Here is a 22,162-nt window from a genome sequence, read left to right on the forward strand (position 1 = left end):
AAAACTTTCTTAATGGGGAAATGCGCTTCCCAAAATTTGGAGGCAAACTACTAGACCCATGGAACAGATTGGCTCCCAGGACTTTGCAAAAAAATGTGCAGGAACCGTACTAGGATTTCAGGGTGAGAAAGATTTAACTTCTATATAGACTAAATGGAGGATATTTGCGTCTCCCCATGATCCAAGCCAATTGATCTTATTGATTTCAGATACTTGGGGGGGGGGAATGATTATTTACTTAACACAATGTATTACCCTAACAAATCATGGCATATTATTTTATGTAAAAATGGCTACCTTTATTATAATTATTAAATATATATATACAGTGGTGCCCCACAAGACGAATGCCTCGCAAGATGAAAAACTCGCTAGACGAAAGAGTTTTCCGTTTTTTGAGGTGCTTCGCAAGATGAATGTCCCTATGGGCTTGCTTTGCAAGACGAAACGTCTTGCGAGTTCTTGCGAGTTTGTTTCCTTTTTCTTAAAGCCGCTAATAGCCGTGCTTCACAAGACGAAAAAACCGCAAGACGAGACTCGCGGAACGGATTAATTTCATTTTGCGAGGCACCACTGTATACACACACACACACACACATATATATTACTGGTCATGCTCAATTGTCTCCTATCTTGCTCACATATTAACTACCCCTACAACAGAAGCAACACTTTCAAATTATAAGTTAAGTAACTGGTTAAAATATTTCAGTACAAAGACAGCCCTGTTACCACCCAGACTACCTAATCCTGCATGATTTTTCTGAAATCTTAGGGTGGCCAGGAGAACTCCATTAGGGAAAAATAAGTCTTGGTCAAAAGTGCAGGGCAGATGTTTTCGTTCCCTGAACAGGAGGTAGGAATCTATTCGAAGGCCACAAAGTAAATTCATGTATACTAAAAAGGTTCTGTGGGGTGATGCCTCTCAGATACGCAACTTCCAAATAGCTTGACAAGGAGAGCTGAACTTGAAGAAGGGAAATTTTGGGGCATATATTAAAAGGGCATGTAGGAAATTGGATTACTGTGGAAAGTTGAGAGCATTTACTTACTTGATGTTTATGAATCACAACTTATGAAACAACTGTAACAAGGCTACCTCTGTCCAGAAAGGGCTCTAGTTCCTAAAGCCATAGAGCAAAACACTCCCAAGACAGTGCTGGGTCTAGGAGAAACCCCAGACTAGAATCGTAGAGAAGTACAGTCATACCTCATGTTATGTTTGCTTCAGGTTGCGCGTTTTCAGGTTACGGCAACGCGGAAGTACCTCAAAGGGTTAATTCTGGGTTTTGCTACTCGCGCATGCGGAAACGCAAAATGACATAATGCGCAGAAGCGGCGAATAGCGACCCGCACATGCGCAGACGCGGGTTGCGTTCTTTTGAAGTTGCGATCGGGCCTCCGGAACAGATCCTGTTTGCAATCAAAGGTACCACTGTAGAGTTGGAAAGGATCATTTGGTCCAGCCTTTCTCAACCTGTGGGTCCCCAGATGTTGTTGAACTACAAATCCCATCACCCCTAAGTAGGAAGGCCAGATCTCACGGATGATGGGCGTTGTAGTCCAACAACATCTGGGGACTCACAGGTTGAGAACCGCTGATTTGGTCCAACCCCATGCAGTGCAGGAAACATTTGCCCAACGTGGGGCTCGAACCCACAACCTTGAGATTTAGAGTATCATGCTCTACCAACTGAGCCAGAAGCTGTTCATGTAAAGCTGATTCCTTTAGGATGGGAGGGCAGCCCCACCCAAAGGCGTTGAAACTACCTAACTTGGTAGATGAATCCCACCCCAGCCCACCATTCTCTTGTTAAGAGGGAGCCAGATTCTGCCGGGTTTTCCTTGTCCTTTAAAAAGAGCCAGGGGCTAAATTTGACCCTTTGGCCACCTTCATTTGGCCTTTGAGATTCTCCCAGGCCACGCCCCCTCTCCCTAGGCCACACCCCTCTCTGCCCCCACCAGCCCTGCTTTGCACCTTGCTTGCATGCTTATGCCTCCCAAACAGCATGGGAAACAGCCCTACTAGAAAAATTAACCCATAAACTGAAACTGACATTGGGACAAATAGAAGAAGACACATTCACCCTGGTATGGCTCCCCTTTATCACATACACAGCCAACAAGACAACGACAAAAATCCACCAACAGCATACAAATCAATATGGCTAACCTGATCCAAAGGGACGTAGGTGGCGCTGTGGGTTAAAGCCTCAGCGCCTAGGGCTTGCCGATCGAAAGGTCGGCGGTTCGAATCCCTGCGGCGGGGTGCGCTCCCGCTGCTCGGTCCCAGCGCCTGCCAACCTAGCAGTTCGAAAGCACCTCCGGGTGCAAGTAGATAAATAGGGACCGCTTACCAGCGGGAAGGTAAACGGCGTTTCCGTGTGCGGCTCTGGCTCGCCAGAGCAGCGATGTCACGCTGGCCACGTGACCCGGAAGTGTCTCCGGACAGCGCTGGCCCCTGGCCTCTTAAGTGAGATGGGCGCACAACCCCAGAGTCTGTCAAGACTGGCCCGTACGGGCAGGGGTACCTTTACCTTTACCTTTTAACCTGATCCAACTCCTTCATGGATCAATGCCTTGCCGGGAGCTATGAGCTATGCCATGCAGGGCTCACTGCAGATGGTGACAGCAGTCACGAAATTAAAAGACACCTGCTTCTTGGGAGGAAAGCAATGACAAACCTGGACAGCATCTTAAAAAGCAGAGACATCACCTTGCCAACAAAGGCCCGTATAGTTAAAGCTACTGGTTTTCCCAGTAGTGATGTATGGAAGTGAGAGCTGGACCATAAAGAAGGCTGATCGCCGAAGAATTGATGCTACATAAAGAAGGCTGATTGGCAAGTCCTAGGCTCTGTGGTTTAACCCACAGCGCCACCGCGTCCCAAATTTAAATCCAAAAGTCAAGTTGCATTGGCCGGGAATCGAACCCGGGCCTCCCGCGTGGCAGGCGAGAATTCTACCACTGAACCACCAATGCTATACAAGTGACATGTCAATCACATGTGACGACTTTTACTGTTGTTGTGTTTTGCTGATTTTTTAGGCTGCAACTGTTTTATGGATGATTTGTTGTTTCGTGTGATTTGGGCTGCATTTGCGATGCTCTATTACCGCCTTGCTATTTATTGAGAGTCGTCTGAATGAAAAGCGGCCTAGAAACATGCTCCTTCTACCCAAGAATAAAAAAACCCTACCTTCGCAGCGCTGAGCATGCGCCGTGCGGCAACATGTAGCCCTGATGCTGCCCTCACTCTGCATCTCCTGCCCGCTTCCCATCCGCTCCCGCTCTCCTGGCGAAGCAGGACGAGGAAGGGCAGAGGCTGGGGCTTCAGTTCCGCAAATGCGCATGCGCCTCCCCAAGCAACCTCTGCTTCCTGAAGGCGAGGAGATTTGCTTTCCAAATGCTGCAAAACAGCTTCGCGGACCTTCTTCCACGGCGCGGCGGAGTCACCCTCACAGGTAGCCCTTCCTGCAAAGGTCCTGCTCCTGCCCTGCTCGCTATTCCTCCCCATTATTTACTTCTGCTCCCTCTCCTTCCTTGAAGAAATGGTCATATCCGGGCTAAATGCACATAAAGGTGGGCACGTGGGCACATGAAATGCACGCAGCTCAGTGGTGGTTGTTGTCCTTTAGTCGTGTCCGACTCTTCGTGACCCCCTGGACCAGAGCACACCAGGCACTCCTGTCTTCCACTGCCTCCCCCTGTTTGGTCAGACTCATGTTTGTAGCTTTGAGAACACTGTCCAACCATCTCATCCTCTGTCATCCCCTTCTCCTTGTGCCCTCCATCTTTCCCAACATCAGGGTCTTCTCCAGGGAGTCTTCTCTTCTCATGAGGTGGCCAAAGTACTGGAGCCTCAGCTTCAGCATCTGTCCTTCCAGTGAGCACTCAGGGCTGATTTCCTTCAGAATGGATCGGTTTGATCTTCTTGCAGTCCATGGGACTCTCAAGAGTCTCCTCCAGCACCATAATTCAAAAGCATCAATTCTTCGGTGATCAGCCTTCTTTATGGTCCAGCTCTCACTTCCATACATCACTACTGGGAAAACCATGGCTTTAACTATACAGACCTTTGGTATGATGCCCCTATTTTCATTGGAGAAATGCTGGAGGGTATGGAATAGGGTATGCATAGAGCCATAGAACTGTAGAATTGGAAGGGACCCCAAGAGTCATCTAGACCAGTGTTTCTCAACCTTGTGCCTCCAGCTGTTTTTGAACTACAACTCCCATCATCCCTGACTAGCAAGACCAGTGGCAAGGGATGATGGGAATTGTAGTCCAAAAACAGCTGGAGGCACAAGGTTGGGAAACACTGATCTAGACCAACCCCTTGCAATGCAGGAATCCATGACAGGTGGCCACCCAACCTCTGCTTTAAAAAACCTCTAATGCAGAAGTTTAGTCATAGTTAAGAGTGGATTTCTGTCAGTCCTTGTTTGCACCCGATCTGCTTCTGCACAGTGACAGCCCCAGCTCTTTCCTTCCTTTCCTTGCCATCCGTTTTTTCCAACACTTCCTGATTCTCTGCTCCATGTCCCTGTTGCTGCTGCAACTCTGAGCTCCAAACAGCAGGGACAGCCCTCTAGTAATTCTCAAGCAGATCCTCCGTCTTTCCTGTTCTTTGCTTTGGTCTTATTTTACCATTTATATAATAATAATAATAATAATAATAATAATAATAATAATAATAATATTTATACCCCACCCATCTGGCTGGACTTCCCCATCCACTCTGGGTGGTTTCCAACAAAATATTAAAATACAGTAATGCATCAAACATTAAAAGCTTCCCTAAACAGGGCTGCCTTCAGATGTCTTCTAAAACTCTGGTGGTAGTTGTTTTTCTCTTTGACATCTGGTGGGAGGGCGTTCCACAGGGCAAATGCCACTACCGAGAAGGCCCTCTGCCTGGTTCCCTGGAACTTGGCTTCTCGCAGTAAGGGAACCGCCAGAAGACCCTCGGAGCTGGACCTCAGTGTCTGGGCAGAACGATGGGGGTGGAGACGCTCCTTCAGGTATACAGGACCGAGGCCGTTTAGGGCTTTCCAGGTCAGCACCAACACTTTGAATTGTGCTCGGAAACATATTGGGAGCCAATGTAGTTTTTCAAGACCAGTGTTATGTGGTCTCGGCGGCCGCAGTCACCAGTCTAGCTGTTCTTTCCGTGCAGATTCTTCTCTCTTGGTGTATTGTGTGGCTCTGACTCTTTGTGAGGTGACTTAGGAGTGTGTGTCTCCTCATTTGTTTGTGTGCATGCACGCAGGCTGTGTGTTAGAACGGTGTGTCTGATTTTTTTTTCTATGTGTGGGCACAAAAGGTGTGAGTTTGGAATGCGTATTTCATTCTGTGTGCATGCCCGCATGCCCGAAGGATGTGTGTAGAATTGTGGCTCTCATTCTTTGAGTTAAAAGTGTGAGTTTGGAGTGTGTTTGTGTGTGTTGGGAATGTGCCCTGTTCTGTCTCTCTGTGATCTAAGGTTATGCGTTAGAAATGTGTGTCTGATCGTGTTTATGGTTCTGCATGTCTGGTCCTGGCCGCTGTCGAAATATAGCCTCCGAGAGGTTTCCACTTAAGTAATCTGGCCCTCAGGCCGACAGAGGTTTCCCAACCTGTTCTTGCACGTAACAGAAGGTTGGGGGAAATGGCATCCCTGCCCAGGCAGCTCACAAGATGAGACCCGCTGTCAAATTGCATTATGTACCTTCTACACCGTTCTCTCAGATTCCTAGTTTCCCTGCTTCTGGCCGTGTTTCCCAAGTGGCTTACAAAACAAGACAAGGAAGATCCACTAATCAAAAGCCAGGCTTCTGCTTTAATTGTACAGTCATACCTCAGGTTATGACACAGGTGGCACTGTGGGTTAAACCACCGAGCACAGGACTTGCTGATCAGAAGGTCAGCAGTTCGAATCCCCGCAACAGGGTGAGCTTCCGTTGCTCGGTCCCAGCTCCTGCCAACCTAGCAGTTTGAAAGCACATCAAAGTGCAAGTAGGTAAATAGATACCACTCTGGTGGGAAGGTAAACAGCGTTTCCGTGCGCTGCTCTGGTTCGCCAGAAGCTGCTTACTCTTGCTGGCCACATGACCCGGAAGCTGTACGCTGGCTCCCTTGGCCAGTAAAGTGAGATGAGTGCCGCAACCCCAGAGTCGGTCACAACTGGAACTAATGGTCAGGGGTACCTTTACCTTTACCTCGGGTTACAGACACTTTGGGCTGCAAGTTTTTGGGTTGTTCACTGCGCCGAACCCAGTAGTACCGGAACAGGTTACTTCTGGGTTTTGGCGCTTTGCATATGCACAGAAGTGCTAAATCGCGCTTTGCGCATGCGTAGAAGAGCCGAATCACAACCTGCACATGCGCAGGCACGACGCTGCGGGTTGCGAATGTGTCTCCCGTACGGATCACGTTCACAACCCGAGTGTCCACTGTACAGGCAACTCCCCACTTGCACACGATGTACTTCTGTGCAACTGCGTACACATGTAGCACAGGGAACCCAGAAAGGGAAGTGGACTCTCCGCAGAGCCCAAAGGGCCTCCTTGCGAGGCCTCTCCCAGATGCTCCCCACTTCTAGGTTCCACTTCCGGGTATGCAGCACTTTCCTGTGCTCAGTCACACACAAGCAGATCATGTGCTAGTGGGGAGCTGCTTGTATTATTATTCTTTTAGAATCATAGAATCATAGAGTTGGAAGAGACCACAAGGGCCATCGAGTCCAACCCCCTGCCAAGCAGGAAACACCATCAGAGCACTCCTGACATATGGTTGTCAAGCCTCTGCTTAAAGACCTCCAAAGAAGGAGACTCCACCACACTCCTTGGCAGCAAATTCCACTGTCGAACAGCTCTTACTGTCAGGAAGTTCTTCCTAATGTTTAGGTGGAATCTTCCTTCTTGTAGTTTGGATCCATTGCTCCGTGTCCGCTTCTCTGGAGCAGCAGAAAACAAATTTGCTTTTCACCCTTCCTTAAAAACTGTGATGTTGGTCAGCCTGGAGAAATCTGCTTTGTGGCCCAATTTTGAACCCTTGCCAATGTTTGCAAATATGTTTTGGGTAGTTTTTAATTGCTTTTAATAGGCTTTCCACCTTATTTTAAATTGTATCGTTTTGACATTTTGATGTGTGCCACTCTGGGCTACTTTGTTTTTTTTTAATAATCTTCATTAATTTAAACTACATACATATACAAAGAATTTACAATCTCATACTACAAAAAGAAAATTAAAGAAAAAAGAATTAAGAAAAAAGAAAAGAAGAAAATACAGAAAAAAGAAAGAAGAAAAAGCAGATTTACATGTGTCAGAGCTGCCTCTAGGTCCCAGCTCACAGAGGACCAACGCTAGGCTGTAGTTATGTACAAAAGTCTTTATTGAGGTTCAGTTTCCATTTCAAAGCCGTAGTGCGCAGCTCTACGTCTTAAAGCCTAGACCGGCGAAGTACCGTCTGAGTCTCCTCCCCTATGACACCAGTTTAAGATCCTAGCTCTGCTCCACCTTTTACGCTGCTCTCTCCTCCTCTGGGTCCTCCTGCCCGCTGGGGCATTGCCCTTTCTGGACTCTTCCGACGCTGAGTCGCTTAGCTCCTCCCCCTCCCTCCGGCGGGCTTTAGGACCCGGTTCCCAATCCTCACTCTCTGCTGTCCCGCTCTCCTGTACATTTGAACTTGCCTCTCGCGCCAACCCAGTGACCTTCCTCCTGACCGTTACACTGCTTCTGTCACTGCTTCCCTCTTCCGGGATACTGGCCGGATCTGACCTCTCCTCCGTTGTCTGACTCCCTGATGGAGGTGTGGTCAGCCCTGCTTTATCTTCTCTCCCTGGTGGGGAATGCACTGGCCCCGATCCTTGGGACTCTTCCCCCCCACTCTGCTCTGGTGGGGAAGCTGGTCCTGATTTCCAACTACTGCTCTGGGAGTCTCTGCTCCCCCCTTGCTCCTGGGGCATTCCCCTTGGGAACCCCCTACCCCTGGCCACTGGCGCCCCCTTCTGTGAATCTTCCGATTCGCTGGAGAGGCTCGTGGAATCCCTCGGTCCACTGTCCTCTTCTCCTACGCTCCCCTCGGATTCCTCCCCCTCGCTCTCCATCTCCTCTCCTCCCTGTGCCTCTGCTCCTGAAACCCTGACAACATGCATAAAAATTTAATCTTCCAAATACTTAAATAAACACTTAAATAAAAAAGACTTCTGACAAAACAAGTCTTCCAATCGTTCTCATTGTACTGTTTATACTGTCGCTGTTTTCTTCGCACATTTTTATTTTCTTTAATATTGTTCCCATCTACTCCACAAACCGTATTTGTTGTGTTTACAAGTATCACTCAAGTTTTGCTAATATGGTGCGGTTGGTACAATATGATCATATATAAACTGGACTACTTTGGGTGGGATGCAAATTGAATAAACAAAGAAGCATGGCCGGCAGGCCAAAGGGTTCCCCAAGCACTGGGTAAAATAGCTAGGCCCTTGCAAAATGCTAATACCAACTGACCTTTCTCTGCCTCTTACAGTCTCTTAAACAGGGTTGTTTGCTACTTATGCAGAGCTCTTTTGATTTGATTTGCATCTGAAGAAGTCGACAGCAAGGCAGGAGTGGCCGTGAAGGATGGGATCCGCTTCTTGTTTTAACGCCCCCTCTCAAAGAGACCCAAATATGGCGCCACATCAGACATTCAGGAAACGAATCCTTTCCGGATTCCTCAGGAAAGAACTCCTATTCAGTGCTGCTTTTGCCATCAGGCTCGCTCTTGTTTTCTACGGAGTTTATCAGGACAGGACGATGCTGGTGAAATATACGGACATCGACTATCAGGTCTTCACCGACGGCGCCAAGTACGTCACGGAAGGGAAATCTCCCTACCTGAGAGCCACTTACCGTTACACTCCGCTGCTGGCCTGGATCTTGACGCCAAACATTCATTTGACTGATCTGTACGGAAAGATCCTTTTCGTTGCTGGGGATATGGTTGCTGCTTACCTCATCTACGAGATCCTTTTGCTCAGAGGCCTAGGGGACAGGGAGGCTTGTGGCTGCTGTGCCTTCTGGCTCCTCAATCCCTTGCCGATGACCGTGTCCAGCCGGGGGAATGCCGAATCTCTTATCGCAAGCCTGGTCCTTGGCACCATGTACTACGTGGAGAAGAGGCGCTTGGTGACGGCGGCCGTTCTTTACGGCCTCTCCGTACATATGAAGATTTACCCGGCAACCTATGCGTTGCCGTTAGCCCTCCATCTGCAAAGCTGCGGGAACCCCGAGCGAAGAGAAGCAGACGTTTCGAAGCGGAAGCTCTCGCTCTTAAGGCTGTTGTCCAGCCGTGCTGTCCTGGTTTTCGGGACGGTGGCCGGTTCCACGTTTGCAGCCCTAGGCCTCGCGTTTTACCTCCGTTACGGCTGGGAGTTTCTGGAGCACACCTACCTCTACCACCTGACGCGCAGAGACATCCGCCATAACTTCTCGCCTTACTTTTACATGCTGTACCTGACGGCGGAAAGTGAGTGGAGTTTCCCCCTCGGACTTGCAGCCTTCCTCCCACAGCTCCTCCTCCTGCTGGTCATATCCTTGGCTTATTACCAGGACCTTGTCTTCTGCTGCTTCCTGCACACTGCGGTGTTTGTGAGCTTCAACAAAGTGTGCACATCCCAGTATTTCCTCTGGTACCTTTGCCTCCTTCCACCTGTGCTGCCTCGCCTGAGGATGTCCTGGGTACGATCCGCCATGCTTCTCCTGCTGTGGCTTCTTGGGCAGGGCCTGTGGCTGGCGCCAGCCTATTTTCTAGAGTTCAAAGGGCAAAACACTTTCTTGCTCATCTGGCTAGCAGGCTTGCTCTTCCTCCTTATCAACTGCGCAATCCTCGTTCAGATTATTTCTCACTATTGTACGGCGCAGGTGACTAGGAAAGTGAAGCAGCGGTGACTCCTCACAAAGGAGAGATCCTGCAGGTGTTTCTCTGAGAGGAGTTATTCATTGAGCAAGACTGGGTAACAACAGACTTTAAAAAAAAAGTTTGGGGGATTTCTTTTTCGGTATCGTTTTTGCACCGTTTTGGAAACTCTCGCCCTTCGTTTTGAGAAAGGTGAAGGCTTTTTTTTTGAGGTCTGCTTCTTCTGAAACATGACTACTGATGTGTATTCATTTGTTACGTAACTGGTTCCCATTTCTTTCTTTCTTTCTTTAAATAAATGAATTTTATTAGTATTTTCCACACAACAACAACAACAACAACAACACGAAAGATATCAAAAGATAACAATACACAACACTCAAAAATCAACATTTGAAAACTAAAAAAGACAAAAAACCCCCAAACAAATCCATATCTTACAAGTTAATATTATAAACACTAAAACAACAACAACAAGACATTGACTTCCACCAATCCCACAGCACCTCCTTTATCTCTCATTCTGTCTTCCTGTTTTCCTGTTTTCTTTATCCTCTCTAGCCTAACATCTAGATATAAATCCTTCTTTCATATCCTTTCACTTCACAAGGTTATTCCTGACTCAGCCATATTTCTGCCCTCGAACCTTGGCTTTAGAGGTATTAATTTAGGCAATCCCATTCTTTTTTTACTTCACTTTTTGGTTTTTGTCTTATTATATCTGTCAATTTGGCTAATTCTAAGTATTCTGAGAGCTTACATAGCCACTCTCCCCTACTGGGTAACTGATTCCCTTTCCAGTATTTAGCCACCAGGATTCTTGCTGCAGACATTGCGTATAAGAAAAAAATAGTTTTGTCTTTTGGAATATCGTCATTTAAAATTCCTAAAAGGAATGCCTCTGGCCTTTTACTATATGATATTCTTAATATTTTCTTTATTTCTTCGTGGATCATGCTCCAAAATTTCCCAATTTTGGGGCATGTCCACCACATATGGTAGAAGGTTCCTTTTTGTATCTTGCATCTCCAGCACTTATTATTATATGTTTTATTCATTTTTGAATAAAATGAATAAAACTGGTTCCCATTTCTACTGCATTGCACTGTTCAGATAGTTTAACGGCACTTGATGTCAGGAGCTGGAGTGTGGAGTAGGTCGGCAATAGAAAAACCACAGGTGTCAGGGAAGTTCACTCTTTATTCAAAAAAACCAAAACAGCTCAGGCCTAGTATCACAGCAACTCTTCTCTGTAGGTCTGGCCCCAATGAGGCAGTTGCAAGGACTGGAGGTGCTCGCCTTCCCACCACTCTCTAAGACTCCTCCTCTCCCTGGTTATTCCACAGCAACAGCAAGCTGAGGCTCTGTCTAGTCTCTCTTTGCTCTGCCCTCTTCATTCCTCTATGGGAGACCAGGGAGGAGAGGAGCTGGTTGCAGCAAGAAAGGAAGACTCCCTGGTTTCTTCAGCAGCCTGCCTCATCTCCATCTCCTGGTCCCCCTCCTCTCCAGCCTCTGATTCTGGACTGCTCTCTGCCACAGCCTCTTCCTGCTCACTAAAGCCTGTTGCCTCTCCAGCTTTCAACACCATCTCCTCCCAGTCTGCCCCCTCTTCTCCCTCTGACCACTCATCGCCGTCTCACCACCAGTCCCTTGGCTCAGAGCCTTCTTCCCTAGCTGGTGCCTCCCACCATTCCTCTGTGTCCAGCACAGGTGTAATATGTGCAAGTCCAGGTATAATATTATATTTGCCCCAAAGTGCCAACTGGACTCTTCGCATATGAACCAGCCCTTCTTTGTGTTTCCCACTTGTGGGAAAATGTAGGGGTCTTGGTCAGGCAAGAAGGGTCTTGTCAGTGTTGGCCCCCTTGCCTGTGTTCTTTCTAGGGAGACACCTAGCACCATCTCTGGCAGCTCTTAGGTACCGGGCTAAGCTTTTTCCTGTTTATCCAGGTCTTTTGTTAATTAATAATACTGACTCCTGTGGTGCTACTTATCTTTTAGATGGGTGCTTAGGACTAGATCCTTATTTTACTGTGCATTTGCATATATTGTATTGTTGGCGCTTTAATTTTTCTCTCCTCTTAATTTCCCCCCCATATACTGCGTTTCATTTGTTTGTCAAGTCACTTTGAAACTGTAAAAAGCCACCGATAAATGAGATTAATAATAATAATAATAGATGTTTATTCACATTTCCACCACATTCTTGACCTACTGCTCTGTAAAGTGGCCAGCCATGTAGCTGGCAAGTACAAAGGTTTTGATGTTGCTGTTGCAAGTGTTTAACCTCTGCCTGGTTGCATTGCTAAGCACGCCCGAGAAACCCCTGTAGGTCAAAGAGCCTTCTGGGTCAATGGAGTAAATTCTCTGGAAAATTAAACTAAAGTAATTTCAGGGAGTTTCCAAGCGATTGTTTTAAGTTTCTTCATTCTCTCTCTTCTGTAGAAGTTGCTGAGTTTCCTGCAACCCACAATAGCAGCCGTTGCTGCAATAACATAATTGCTCTGGAAAGCCAATCTATATGAGCTGAAGATATTCTTGTGATGGTTGATTTTGAAATTGATTCATTTTGTTTGTTTGTTTGTTTTGTTTCTTGTAATGTATTCCTTTGTTTCTTTTTTTATAAGCCCCTTTTAGCATTTATTTATTTTTTGCGTGTTGAAAAGCGGCATACCAAGAAAATTATGAATGAACACATATGTATTTAGGACCAATTTTGTTTTTATGATTGTAAATTGCTTTGCATATTTTCTAATATTCTGTTTTAATGCTGTAACCCACCCTGGGACCTCCCCTTTGTGCCAGGTTAAGGAACTGCCCCTCCTGTCCCTCACTGTACAGGAAAACACTGCCGGACATTTTCCATTTGATTTAATTTTGATTTATTGTATTTCTATGCCATTTTTCATCCAAATGAACCCCAAAGTGACTTGCAAACAATAAACAACAGTAACACAGTAGCACATAATGGAAAATCACAAATACAGCCTAAATCATATAGAATGATTAACAAATTGTCGTTGAAACAATTCCAATCTATAAAACACTGTTAACGAAGCAACAAGGAGAAGCTAAAGCAAATGTCACATTATCTGATTAACAATTCGATACAGCATTTTTAATCTATAAAACAACATTAGCAGCATTAAGAAAACAGAAGATAAACTAAGCACTATTAAGCTCATAAACAAACCCTCCACAAGCCATGTACTGTTGCCTGGTTGCATTATTGAAGTTTTCAGTGGATAAATCAATTTATCATTAAGGATGCGGGTGGCACTGTGGGTTAAAGGTCGGCGGCTCGAATCCCCGCGACGGGGTGAGCTCCCGTTGCTCGGTCCCTGCTCCTGCCAACCCAGCAGTTCGAAAGCACGTCGAAGTGCTTTCACTTAGATAAATAAGTACCGCTCCGGCGGGAAGGTAAACGGCATTTCCACTATTCTGGTTCGCCAGAAGCGGCTTAGTCATGCTGGCCACATGACCCAGAAGTTATACGCCGGCTCCCTCGGCCAATAAAGTGAGATGTGCGCCGCAACCCCAGAGTCGGTCACGACTGGACCTAATGGTCAGGGGTCCCTTTTAGTATTGTGTTTAGTTCTAATATCTGGGAATGCTGAACTCCCTGCTCTTACCAATTTTATAAAAAGTGTTTTGGCTGCTCTGCTTAGTCTTCCCCTTGACCAAAACAGAAATCTAACAGAAGTTTCAAGGCACAGTTCCTCTCTTTCACCACTGGGTGTCAGTGTCAGGCTACTGTCTTTGGTTATGAGCTTCCTTGCTTTGTGGGAGAAGCGCTGCCTCTTTTGGCCAAATTTCCCGGGGAAATTCTCCAGGTCTGTTATTGTTGTTTTGTGCGTAAAGGTAAAGGGACCCCTGAACATTAGGTCCAGTCGTGACCGACTCTGGGGTTGCGCGCTCATCTCGCTTTATAGGCCGAGGGAGCCGGCATTTGTCCGCAGACAGCTTCTGGGTCATGTGGCCAGCATGACTAAGCCGCTTTTGGCGAACCAGAGCGGTGCATGGAAACGCCGTTTACCTTCCTGCCAGAGTGGTACCTATTTATCTACTTGCACTTTGATGTGCTTTCAAACTGCTAGGTTGGCAGGAGCAGGGACGGAGCAACGGGAGCTCACCCCGTCACGGGGATTCGAACCGCTGACCTTGGCAAGTCCTAGGCTCTGTGGTTTAACCCACAGCGCCACCCGCGTCCCAAAACACCTGTTTTGTGTGTAGCTGGACATAATTGTGGAGTTGGGGAAAATGCATGCCTTTGGAAAGCTGATGATCTGCAGCTGAAAAAAAGGGCATGTTAAGGCTATCTTGTTTATTAAGCCCTTTAATGTCAAGCAATTTCAGGGACAACATGTGCACCAATTATATAATAATAATAATAATAATAACAATAATAACAATAATAACAATAATAACAACAATAATAATTTTTTATTTATTCCCCGCCCTCCCCAGCCAAGCAATAATAAAAACAAGATGAATGATTACAACTTAAAAACAAAAATAAAATACAACATTAAAATAATGGAACATTAAAATATTAAAATGTAGCCTCATCGCAGGAGGAGAAGGAAAAGAAGAAAAAAAAGAGAGGGAGGGAGGGAATCAAATTGGCTCCAAGCCAAAGGCCAGGCGGAACAACTCTGTCTTACAGGCCCTGCGGAAAGAAATCAGATCCTGCAGGGCCCTGGTCTCATGAGGCAGAGTGTTCCACCAGGCCGGAGCCAGAGTTGAAAAGGCCCTGGCTCTGGCTGTGGTTAATCTGACTTCCTTAGGGCCCGGGACCACTAGGGTGTTGCTATTTATGGACCTTGAGGCTCTCCGTGGGGCATACCGGGAGAGGCGGTCCCGTAGGTACGAGGGTCCTAGGCCGTGAAGGGCTTTAAAGGTCAAAAGCAGCACCTTAAATCTGACCCTGTACTCCACCGGGAGCCAGTGCAGCTTGAAAAGCACTGGGTGAATATGCTCCCATGGCAGAGACCCCGTGAGGAGCCTCACTGCAGCATTCTGCACCTGCTGGAGTTTCTGGGACAGCTTCAAGGGCAGCCCCGCGTAGAGCGAATTACAGTAGTCAAGCCTGGAGATGACCATCGCATGGATCACTGTGGCCAAGTCGAGGCGGGAGGGTAGAATGAACTCAGTTCCATACTTAAAAGACCCAAGCCATATTAAAACACCACCTTCTTTTTGGCCAGTACAGTGGTACCTTGGTTCTCAAACTTAATCCATTCCGAAAGTCCGTTCCAAAACCAAAGCGTTCCAAAACCAAGGTGTGCTTTCCCATAGAAAGTAATGCAAAACAGATTAATCCATTCCTGACTTTTAAAAACAACCCCTAAAACAGCAATTTAACATGGATTTTACCATCTAATGAGACCATTGATTAATAAAATGAAAGCAACAATCAGTGTGCTGTACTATAAAGTAAATAAGACAGTATTGTAGATGATAAAAATAAAAAATTATTTTTTTCCTTATCTGCACTGATGATAGTCATTGTTTGGATGGGGGGCTTTTATCTATTTCCGCAGTCAATCAACCAATCAGTAGCTGAACTGGGTTCCACACAGTCACAAAAACAAATTAACCAAAAAAGCCTCAAAAACAAAAACGCAAAATAAATAGCAAAAACAAAAGCGCCAAACTTAATCTGTTCCAGAAGTACATTTGACTTCCTAAATGTTCAAAAACCAAGGCACAGCTTCTGATTGGTGCAGGCGCCCCGGAAACAATAGCCGGCAGCCACATCAGACGTTCAGCTTCCAAAAAAACATACGAAAACCAGAACACTTACTTCCGGGCTTTTGGTGTTTGGGAACCAAGGTGTTTGAGAATCAAGGTACCACTGTATTACTCTGTGATTTTAACAGCTCAGATTGAGTATCAGGTGGTACATCTTCCACTTTGAAACTGAAAAGCTTCTCAAAGAGGTCTAATTTGCATTCGTAAGGTATTTAAAACAGCCACTAAACATCTCTGGTATGTTTGGACCCTTAATGCATATTGCAGAGGGTTTGCCCCCCCCCCCCCCCCGCTCATCAGGTGTAAGTGTGTCTGGAAAAGCTTTAACCACCCCATAAGAATTCATACAGTATCTATTGTGGTATTGTGGCATTCACAGTGCATGTGATTCCTGCCCCGCTTTGAGGCTTCACATTGAGATCTGAAAAATGACCAGTGGTATCAACAAGGAAAATAAGGTAAAGGTAAAGGGACACTGGTGGCACTGTGGGTTAAACCACAGAGCCTAGGTCAGAAGGTCGGCGGTTCAAATCCCCACAACGGGGTGAGCTCCCATTGCTCGGTCCCTGCTCCTGCCCACTTAGCAGTTCGAAAGCACGTCAAAGTGCAAGTAGATAAATAGGTACCACTCTGTCGGGAAGGTAAATGGCGTTACCATGCGCTGCTCTGGTTCACCAGAAGCGGCTTAATCATGCTGGCCACATGACCCGGAAGCTGTATGCCGGCTCCCTCGGCCAATAAAGCGAGATGAGTGCTGCAACCCCAGAGTCAGTCACAACTGGACCTAATGGTCAGGGGTCCCTTTACCTTTACCTTTAAGGGGCCCCTGGACAGTTAAGTCCAGTCAAAGGTGACTGTGGGGTTGCGGCACTTGTCTCGCTTTCAGGCCAAGGGAGCCGGCGTTTGTCCACAGACAGCTTTCCAAGTCATGTGGCCAGCAGGACTAAACCGCTTCTGGCGCAACGGGACACCGTGATGGAAACCAGAGCACACAGAAACGCCGTTTACCTTCCCACCACAGTGGTACCTATTTATCTACTTGCACTGGCGTGCTTTTGAACTGCTAGGTTGGCAGGAGCTGGGACAGAGCAACAGAAGCTCACTCTGTCATGGGGATTCGAACTGCTGACCTGATCAGCAAGCCCAAGAGGCTCAGTGGTTTAGACCACAGCGCCACCCACGTCCCAACAAGGAAAGTACGGTCATTGAGCCAGTGGGGAACACTTAGATTAGGTAAAGTCTTCCGTTTGGTCTCCAGGAAGTTTAACCTCCTCCCTTCCTGCATAGAAGCACTTCTTCAATGTATCTTCCCTACTTAGTCAGCACACTTCATAGCAGTAAACGAAATCTCCAGATGCTGCTTCAATGTTTTTAATGAAGCTCTTTGAACTGGTGACCGTGCAGAGCTCTGCCATTAATGAAGTACAGTGGTACCTCAGGTTACAGATGCTTCAGGTTACATACGCTTCAGGTTACAGACTCCACTAACCCAGAAATAGTACCTCGGGTTAAGAACTTTGCTTCAGGATGAGAACAGAAATCGGGCTCCGGCGACGCAGCGGCAGCAGGAGGCCCCATTAGCTAAAGTGGTGCTTCAGATTAAGAACAGTTTCAGGTTAAGAATGGACCTCCAGAATGAACTTAGTACTTAACCCGAGGTACCACTGTATATGAATGAAACAAAAGTAGAAACAGTGCTTTTTCAGACCAAGAGAGTATTGCAGATACTGCACAGCTTGAGGCAATTGGATACATAAAAACTAACTCATTTTGTAATGAAACATAGCCCAGGCCCCTCAACAGTGCTTGTAAACAGGCTAGACAACTTCTTGGTAACATCTACAAAGAGTATAAAGCCTCTGGGGCAACGGTCTTGCCAAAAGAATATTTCCAAGCAAAATCGGCCTACAAGCAAATTCAAAAGGGACTGGAATGGCAAGTGAATCAATGGCAAGACTGGAATGGCAAGTGAATCAATGGCGGGCAATTATAGAAGCCTCATCATCACGGAACTCCAGACAATTTTGGCTCCTGGTAAATAAAAGAACTAAAAGATACCCTTTAACTATTATTCCCGCCCCGGTTTGGGAATCTTATTTAAAAAATTACTTTGCCACAACTGACTGTATCGTTAACACAAGAGACGAATTTCAAGATCAGCTTCCCCTCTGGCCCCCCACCGATCCGGAAGACATCCACGACTTGATCGTTAAACTCAAAACAGGGAAAGCGCCTGGGCCAGATCTGATCCCGGCAGAAGCTATAAAATACCACGCGGACTGGTGGGCCAAAGTCCTGGCAACCATCTTCGATGCTGTTAACAACTCTGGAATGATCCCGGAAGTATGGAAGGACGCTGTTATCATTCCAATCCACAAAAAGGGCTCACCAGATGACCCGGGGAATTACAGAAACATCAGTCTGCTCTCAATAGTGGGGAAACTGTATGCCCGCTTCCTGTTGAACAGACTTATCCAATGGGCCGAAGAGAAAAAAATTAATTGGGCCCGAACAAGCTGGATTCCGCCCAAAACAGTCAACAATTAATCATATTCTAATTTTACAGCATCTTGCCTGGAAATATTCCACCCCAAAAGGGTGGCCAACTCTGTGTGGCATTCATTGACCTAAAGGCAGCATTCAATAGTATCCCCAGGAGCATCCTCTGGGAAAAACTCACCCGCTGGGGCATCGACAGAAGGCTTCTCTGGCTAATAATCAAACTCCATGAGAACTCAGCGGCTAGAGTGAGATTCACCCCGGAGGGTGATCTCACCAATTCAATTCCCATTAACAGAGGTGTCCGACAGGGTTGTATATTGGCTCCACTCCTGTTCAATTTGTTCATAAGCGACATGAGGACTCCCCTAATAGAGACCCAAGAAAGGATTCATGCACCCCGCCTAGCACTTTATCGCTGCGGATCTGCGGATGACGCAGTCATTCTTTCTTTTTCTAGAATAGGTCTCAGGAGGGCCTTAAAAATGTTTGGATCATACTGTAACGCAAATTTCCTTACAATTAATTATGGAATATCTAAGATCCTGATTTTCTCAAAGAGCCGGAAACTCCATAATTGGAGAATTGATGGGAGAGTCATCCAACAAGTCTACAGATTCCAATATTTGGGAGTTTGGTTGCAACATAACCTTAGATGGAAGGCCCATGTAGCCTATGTTACAAATAGAGCCAAAGCTATCTTCTTGGCGATCTTGCGTTTCTTCTTCACTGATGGGGCCCTTCATATCCCATCGGCGTTGAAAGTCTTCAAGGCCAAGGTGATCCCGACAATTGCTTATGCCATCTCAATTTGGGGGACTTTTGTCAACCTATCTCACCTGGAGGTCATTCAAAATCAGTTTTTAAGAGGGATATTGAAACTGCCCAACTGTGTAAGTAATACAGCATTACGCATGGAACTTAATACTGTATCCCTGGAAAATGCTCTGTGGAAGCACATACTTTGTCACTGGTTATCTCTATGGCACAATCTCCCAAACTTGTACTTGATACAATGTATGTGGAGAGATGATTTCCAGAGCCCATAGGTAAAAAATTTACAGCTGAAAATTACGGCAATGGGAATCTCCCCATCCAAATTACTAGAGCAGGACATAGTCCTAGCTAAAAGAACAGTAACCTGTAAACTAGAGGAAATGGACTTGCAGCAGAAAATGGTCTTGGGCAATGGTACCTGCTCACCTCTAAATCTTGGTTTATTACCCCTCTTAAGGCTCCCAAACTATTTGAATTCCTTAACTTCCTCAGCCCATAGATATGCCTTTGTCAAGGCAAGATTCAACACCTTCCCATCGAACGTGCTGAGAAATAGATTCTCCAATGGACAGATATCGCTCTTATGTGATTGTAATTGTGGGGTACCGGAATCGTTGCATCACATAATTTTTGACTGTGCTTTTCACTTACCGGCCAGGAGCAAGTTTCTTGCTCAATATCTTAAGGGAATTGCCGATGATACGATTGAAGCCAAACTGAGATATCTACTAATTGATGATGACCCCCTAAGATCACTCATGGTTGCCAGATTCTTGATCAGCGTCCTATCCCTAAAGAAGAGAAACGGACTCCTGTGTGGCTCGGATAATCCCTTTAAACCATGATCTATGTTTTAGGTGCTAGCACCATTGTTTTAAACCATGATCTATGTTTTAGGTGATATCACCATTGATATCCTTGATTAATTTATGAGCAGAGGGCGATGTATAGGTTACAAATTTATTGTAATGTATGATGGTGGTCTTTGTTTTTGTTTTGCTTCGGTTCCTGTTTGTATTTTGTAAGTTTTGGCAATTTTAAATTTGGAGGTTTAAGTATATTATGTTGGTATGGGAAACTGTTGTGTAATGGGCCAATGGCCATAATAAAGATCAATCCAATCCAATCCCCTCAGTTTGATTCAAAGCTTTACTTTCTATTTCAGTGCGAATTAAACAATTATAAAGAGAGATGGATGCGTAGGCGATCTGAAGGTTGGGCAAGGCAGATGAGGCTCTGATTCTGAGTGTTTTCATTTTCACTCCTGGCAAGCTGGGAAATAAAATACAGTGGTGCCTCGCAAGACGAAATTAATCTGTTCTGTAAGGCTCTTCGTATAGCGGTTTTTTCGTCTTGCAAAGCAAGCCCATTGACGGCTTAGCGGATTAGCGCTATTAGCGGCTTAGCGGATAAGCGGATAAGCGGCTTAGCGGCTTAGAAAAAGGGGGGGAGGGAAAAAAAGTCGGAAAAACTCGCAAGACATTTTCGTCTTGTGAAGCAAGCCCATAGGAAATTCGTTTTGCGAAGCACCTCCAAAACGGAAAACCCTTTCGTCTAGCGGGTTTTTCGTCTTGCGAGGCATTCATCTTGCGAGGCATTCGTCTTGCGGGGCACCACTGTATATGGGGGGGAGCCCCCTCCAACACTGTGCAACTAAATAATATCCAATTATAACCACAAAAATGTAAAAACAAATACCTTAAGGCATAAAGAATAGACAGGCAGAACTCTTGCATAGGAGTGGCTGGGGAAACCCAGCTAGATGGGCGGGGTATAAATAATATATTATTATTATTATTATTATTATTATTATTATTATTATTAACCATCAATGGTTGTTATCAGTGGTGTTTCAAAGTCAGTCTCAAGTTCTTACATATACATATGCCAAGGTAAACCATGCCTCTTAGCAAAATATAGAAAAACACATCACCATATAACGGGGAGGTTACTACTTTAAAACAGCTGCTGCAGCCATAAGATGGAAAAGTGCTGAGAATATTTACTGTATTTTTCTGTGTATAAGACTAGGTTTTTTTCCTTTTTAAAAAATGTCAAAAATTAGGGGGAGTCTTATACATGCGGCCATCTCCCCCCATTTTCTTAAATCTGAGTCCCCCAAAATAGGGGGCATCTTATACATGGGGGCGTCTTATAGATGGGAAAATACGGTACATAATTCCAAATCTGAACTGCCCTGTACGCCACCAAAACCTCAAATCCACTAATGCAGGCTTCCTCAAAGTCGGCTCTCCAGATGTTTTTGGCCTACAACTCCCATGATCCCTAGCTAGCAGGACCAGTGGTCAGGGATGATGGGAACTGTAGTCTCAAAACATCTGGAGGGCTGAAATTGAGGAAGCCTGCAGCTGCATGAAAGCTGGCAGAGAGCCTTCAGTACTGAGGAAGCTTCCCCACGCGTTTCAGAAATGTTGCCTAAGCGAATAAAATAAAAATAGAGGAATCACAGGACACCCTAAGAATTCCCAGCAGATGGTTGCAGTTTTTGGAGCTAGCAGACCTGACTGGAAGAATCTGCGATCAGAAGGAAGAGGAATACCAAGAAGACTGGAAGAAATTTAAAGATTATCTAGCTAAATGTAGTAATATAGGATAATTAGAAGATACTTGAAAGTATCTGATAGGCCTAGGAGTGGAATAAGAATGTTGTATAGTAATATGGATTTAAGTCAAAAAAGAAAAGAGATGAAGATAGTTAGTTGAAGGAGTTAATTGTATTAGAAAGAGGATTTTGGAGAACTGCTACAAAGGAGATACAGTGGTACCTCGGGTTAAGTACTTAATTTGTTCCGGAGGTCCATTCTTAACCTGAAACTGTTCTTAACCAGAAGCACCACTTTAGCTAATGGGGCCTCCTGCTGCCGCCGCGTCGCCTGAGCCCGATTTCTGTTCTTATCCTGAAGCAAAGTTCTTAACCTGAAGCACTATTTCTGGGTTAGCGGAGTCTGTAACCCGAAGCGTATGTAACCTGAAGTGTATGTAAGCCGAGATACCACTGTACAATGAAATTCAGTTGAGGGGGAATCGAGGAAGTCAGACTACAATGAAAGTTAACTTGGATTTCGGGAAGTAATGACTGTTTTTACTCTTTTTTCTTTCTTTTAGTATTGTAAGATTTTTTAAATGTTTTTCATATGTTTAATTTGTTATAAATGTGGAAAAGCAATAAAAAAAATTGTTAAAAACAAAAATTCCCAGCAGATGACTGTACTTGGGCAAACCTATA

At 45.7% G+C, this 22,162-nt stretch overlaps 1 protein-coding gene and 1 long non-coding RNA gene across 2 annotated transcripts; one reads left to right on the forward strand and one right to left on the reverse strand.

Moving 5' to 3' along the window:
- Nucleotides 1-3,368: 3,368 nt before the first annotated feature.
- Nucleotides 3,369-12,061, forward strand: PIGM (phosphatidylinositol glycan anchor biosynthesis class M). Its single transcript, XM_079990997.1, has 2 exons — nt 3,369-3,464; nt 8,527-12,061. Exon 2 carries the CDS (start codon nt 8,610-8,612, stop codon nt 9,915-9,917), a length of 1,308 nt encoding a protein of 435 aa, XP_079847123.1. The 5' UTR covers nt 3,369-3,464; nt 8,527-8,609; the 3' UTR covers nt 9,918-12,061.
- On the reverse strand, nt 10,003-13,261 carry LOC307224464. The gene is made up of 2 exons (XR_013842551.1): nt 10,982-13,261; nt 10,003-10,165 (listed from the first exon to the last, which is right to left on the reverse strand). It is a non-coding gene; the product is annotated as an uncharacterized lncRNA (long non-coding RNA).
- Nucleotides 13,262-22,162: the final 8,901 nt, after the last annotated feature.

This window comes from Podarcis cretensis, assembly GCF_951804945.1.
Source record: "Podarcis cretensis genome assembly, chromosome: 9".
NCBI lineage: Eukaryota > Metazoa > Chordata > Lepidosauria > Squamata > Lacertidae > Podarcis > Podarcis cretensis.

What these genes read in the sequence shown, in the direction of transcription:
- PIGM (XM_079990997.1), top strand. Translation starts at nt 8,610, where the DNA reads ATGGGATCCGCTTCTTGTTTTAACGCCCCCTCTCAAAGAGACCCAAAT.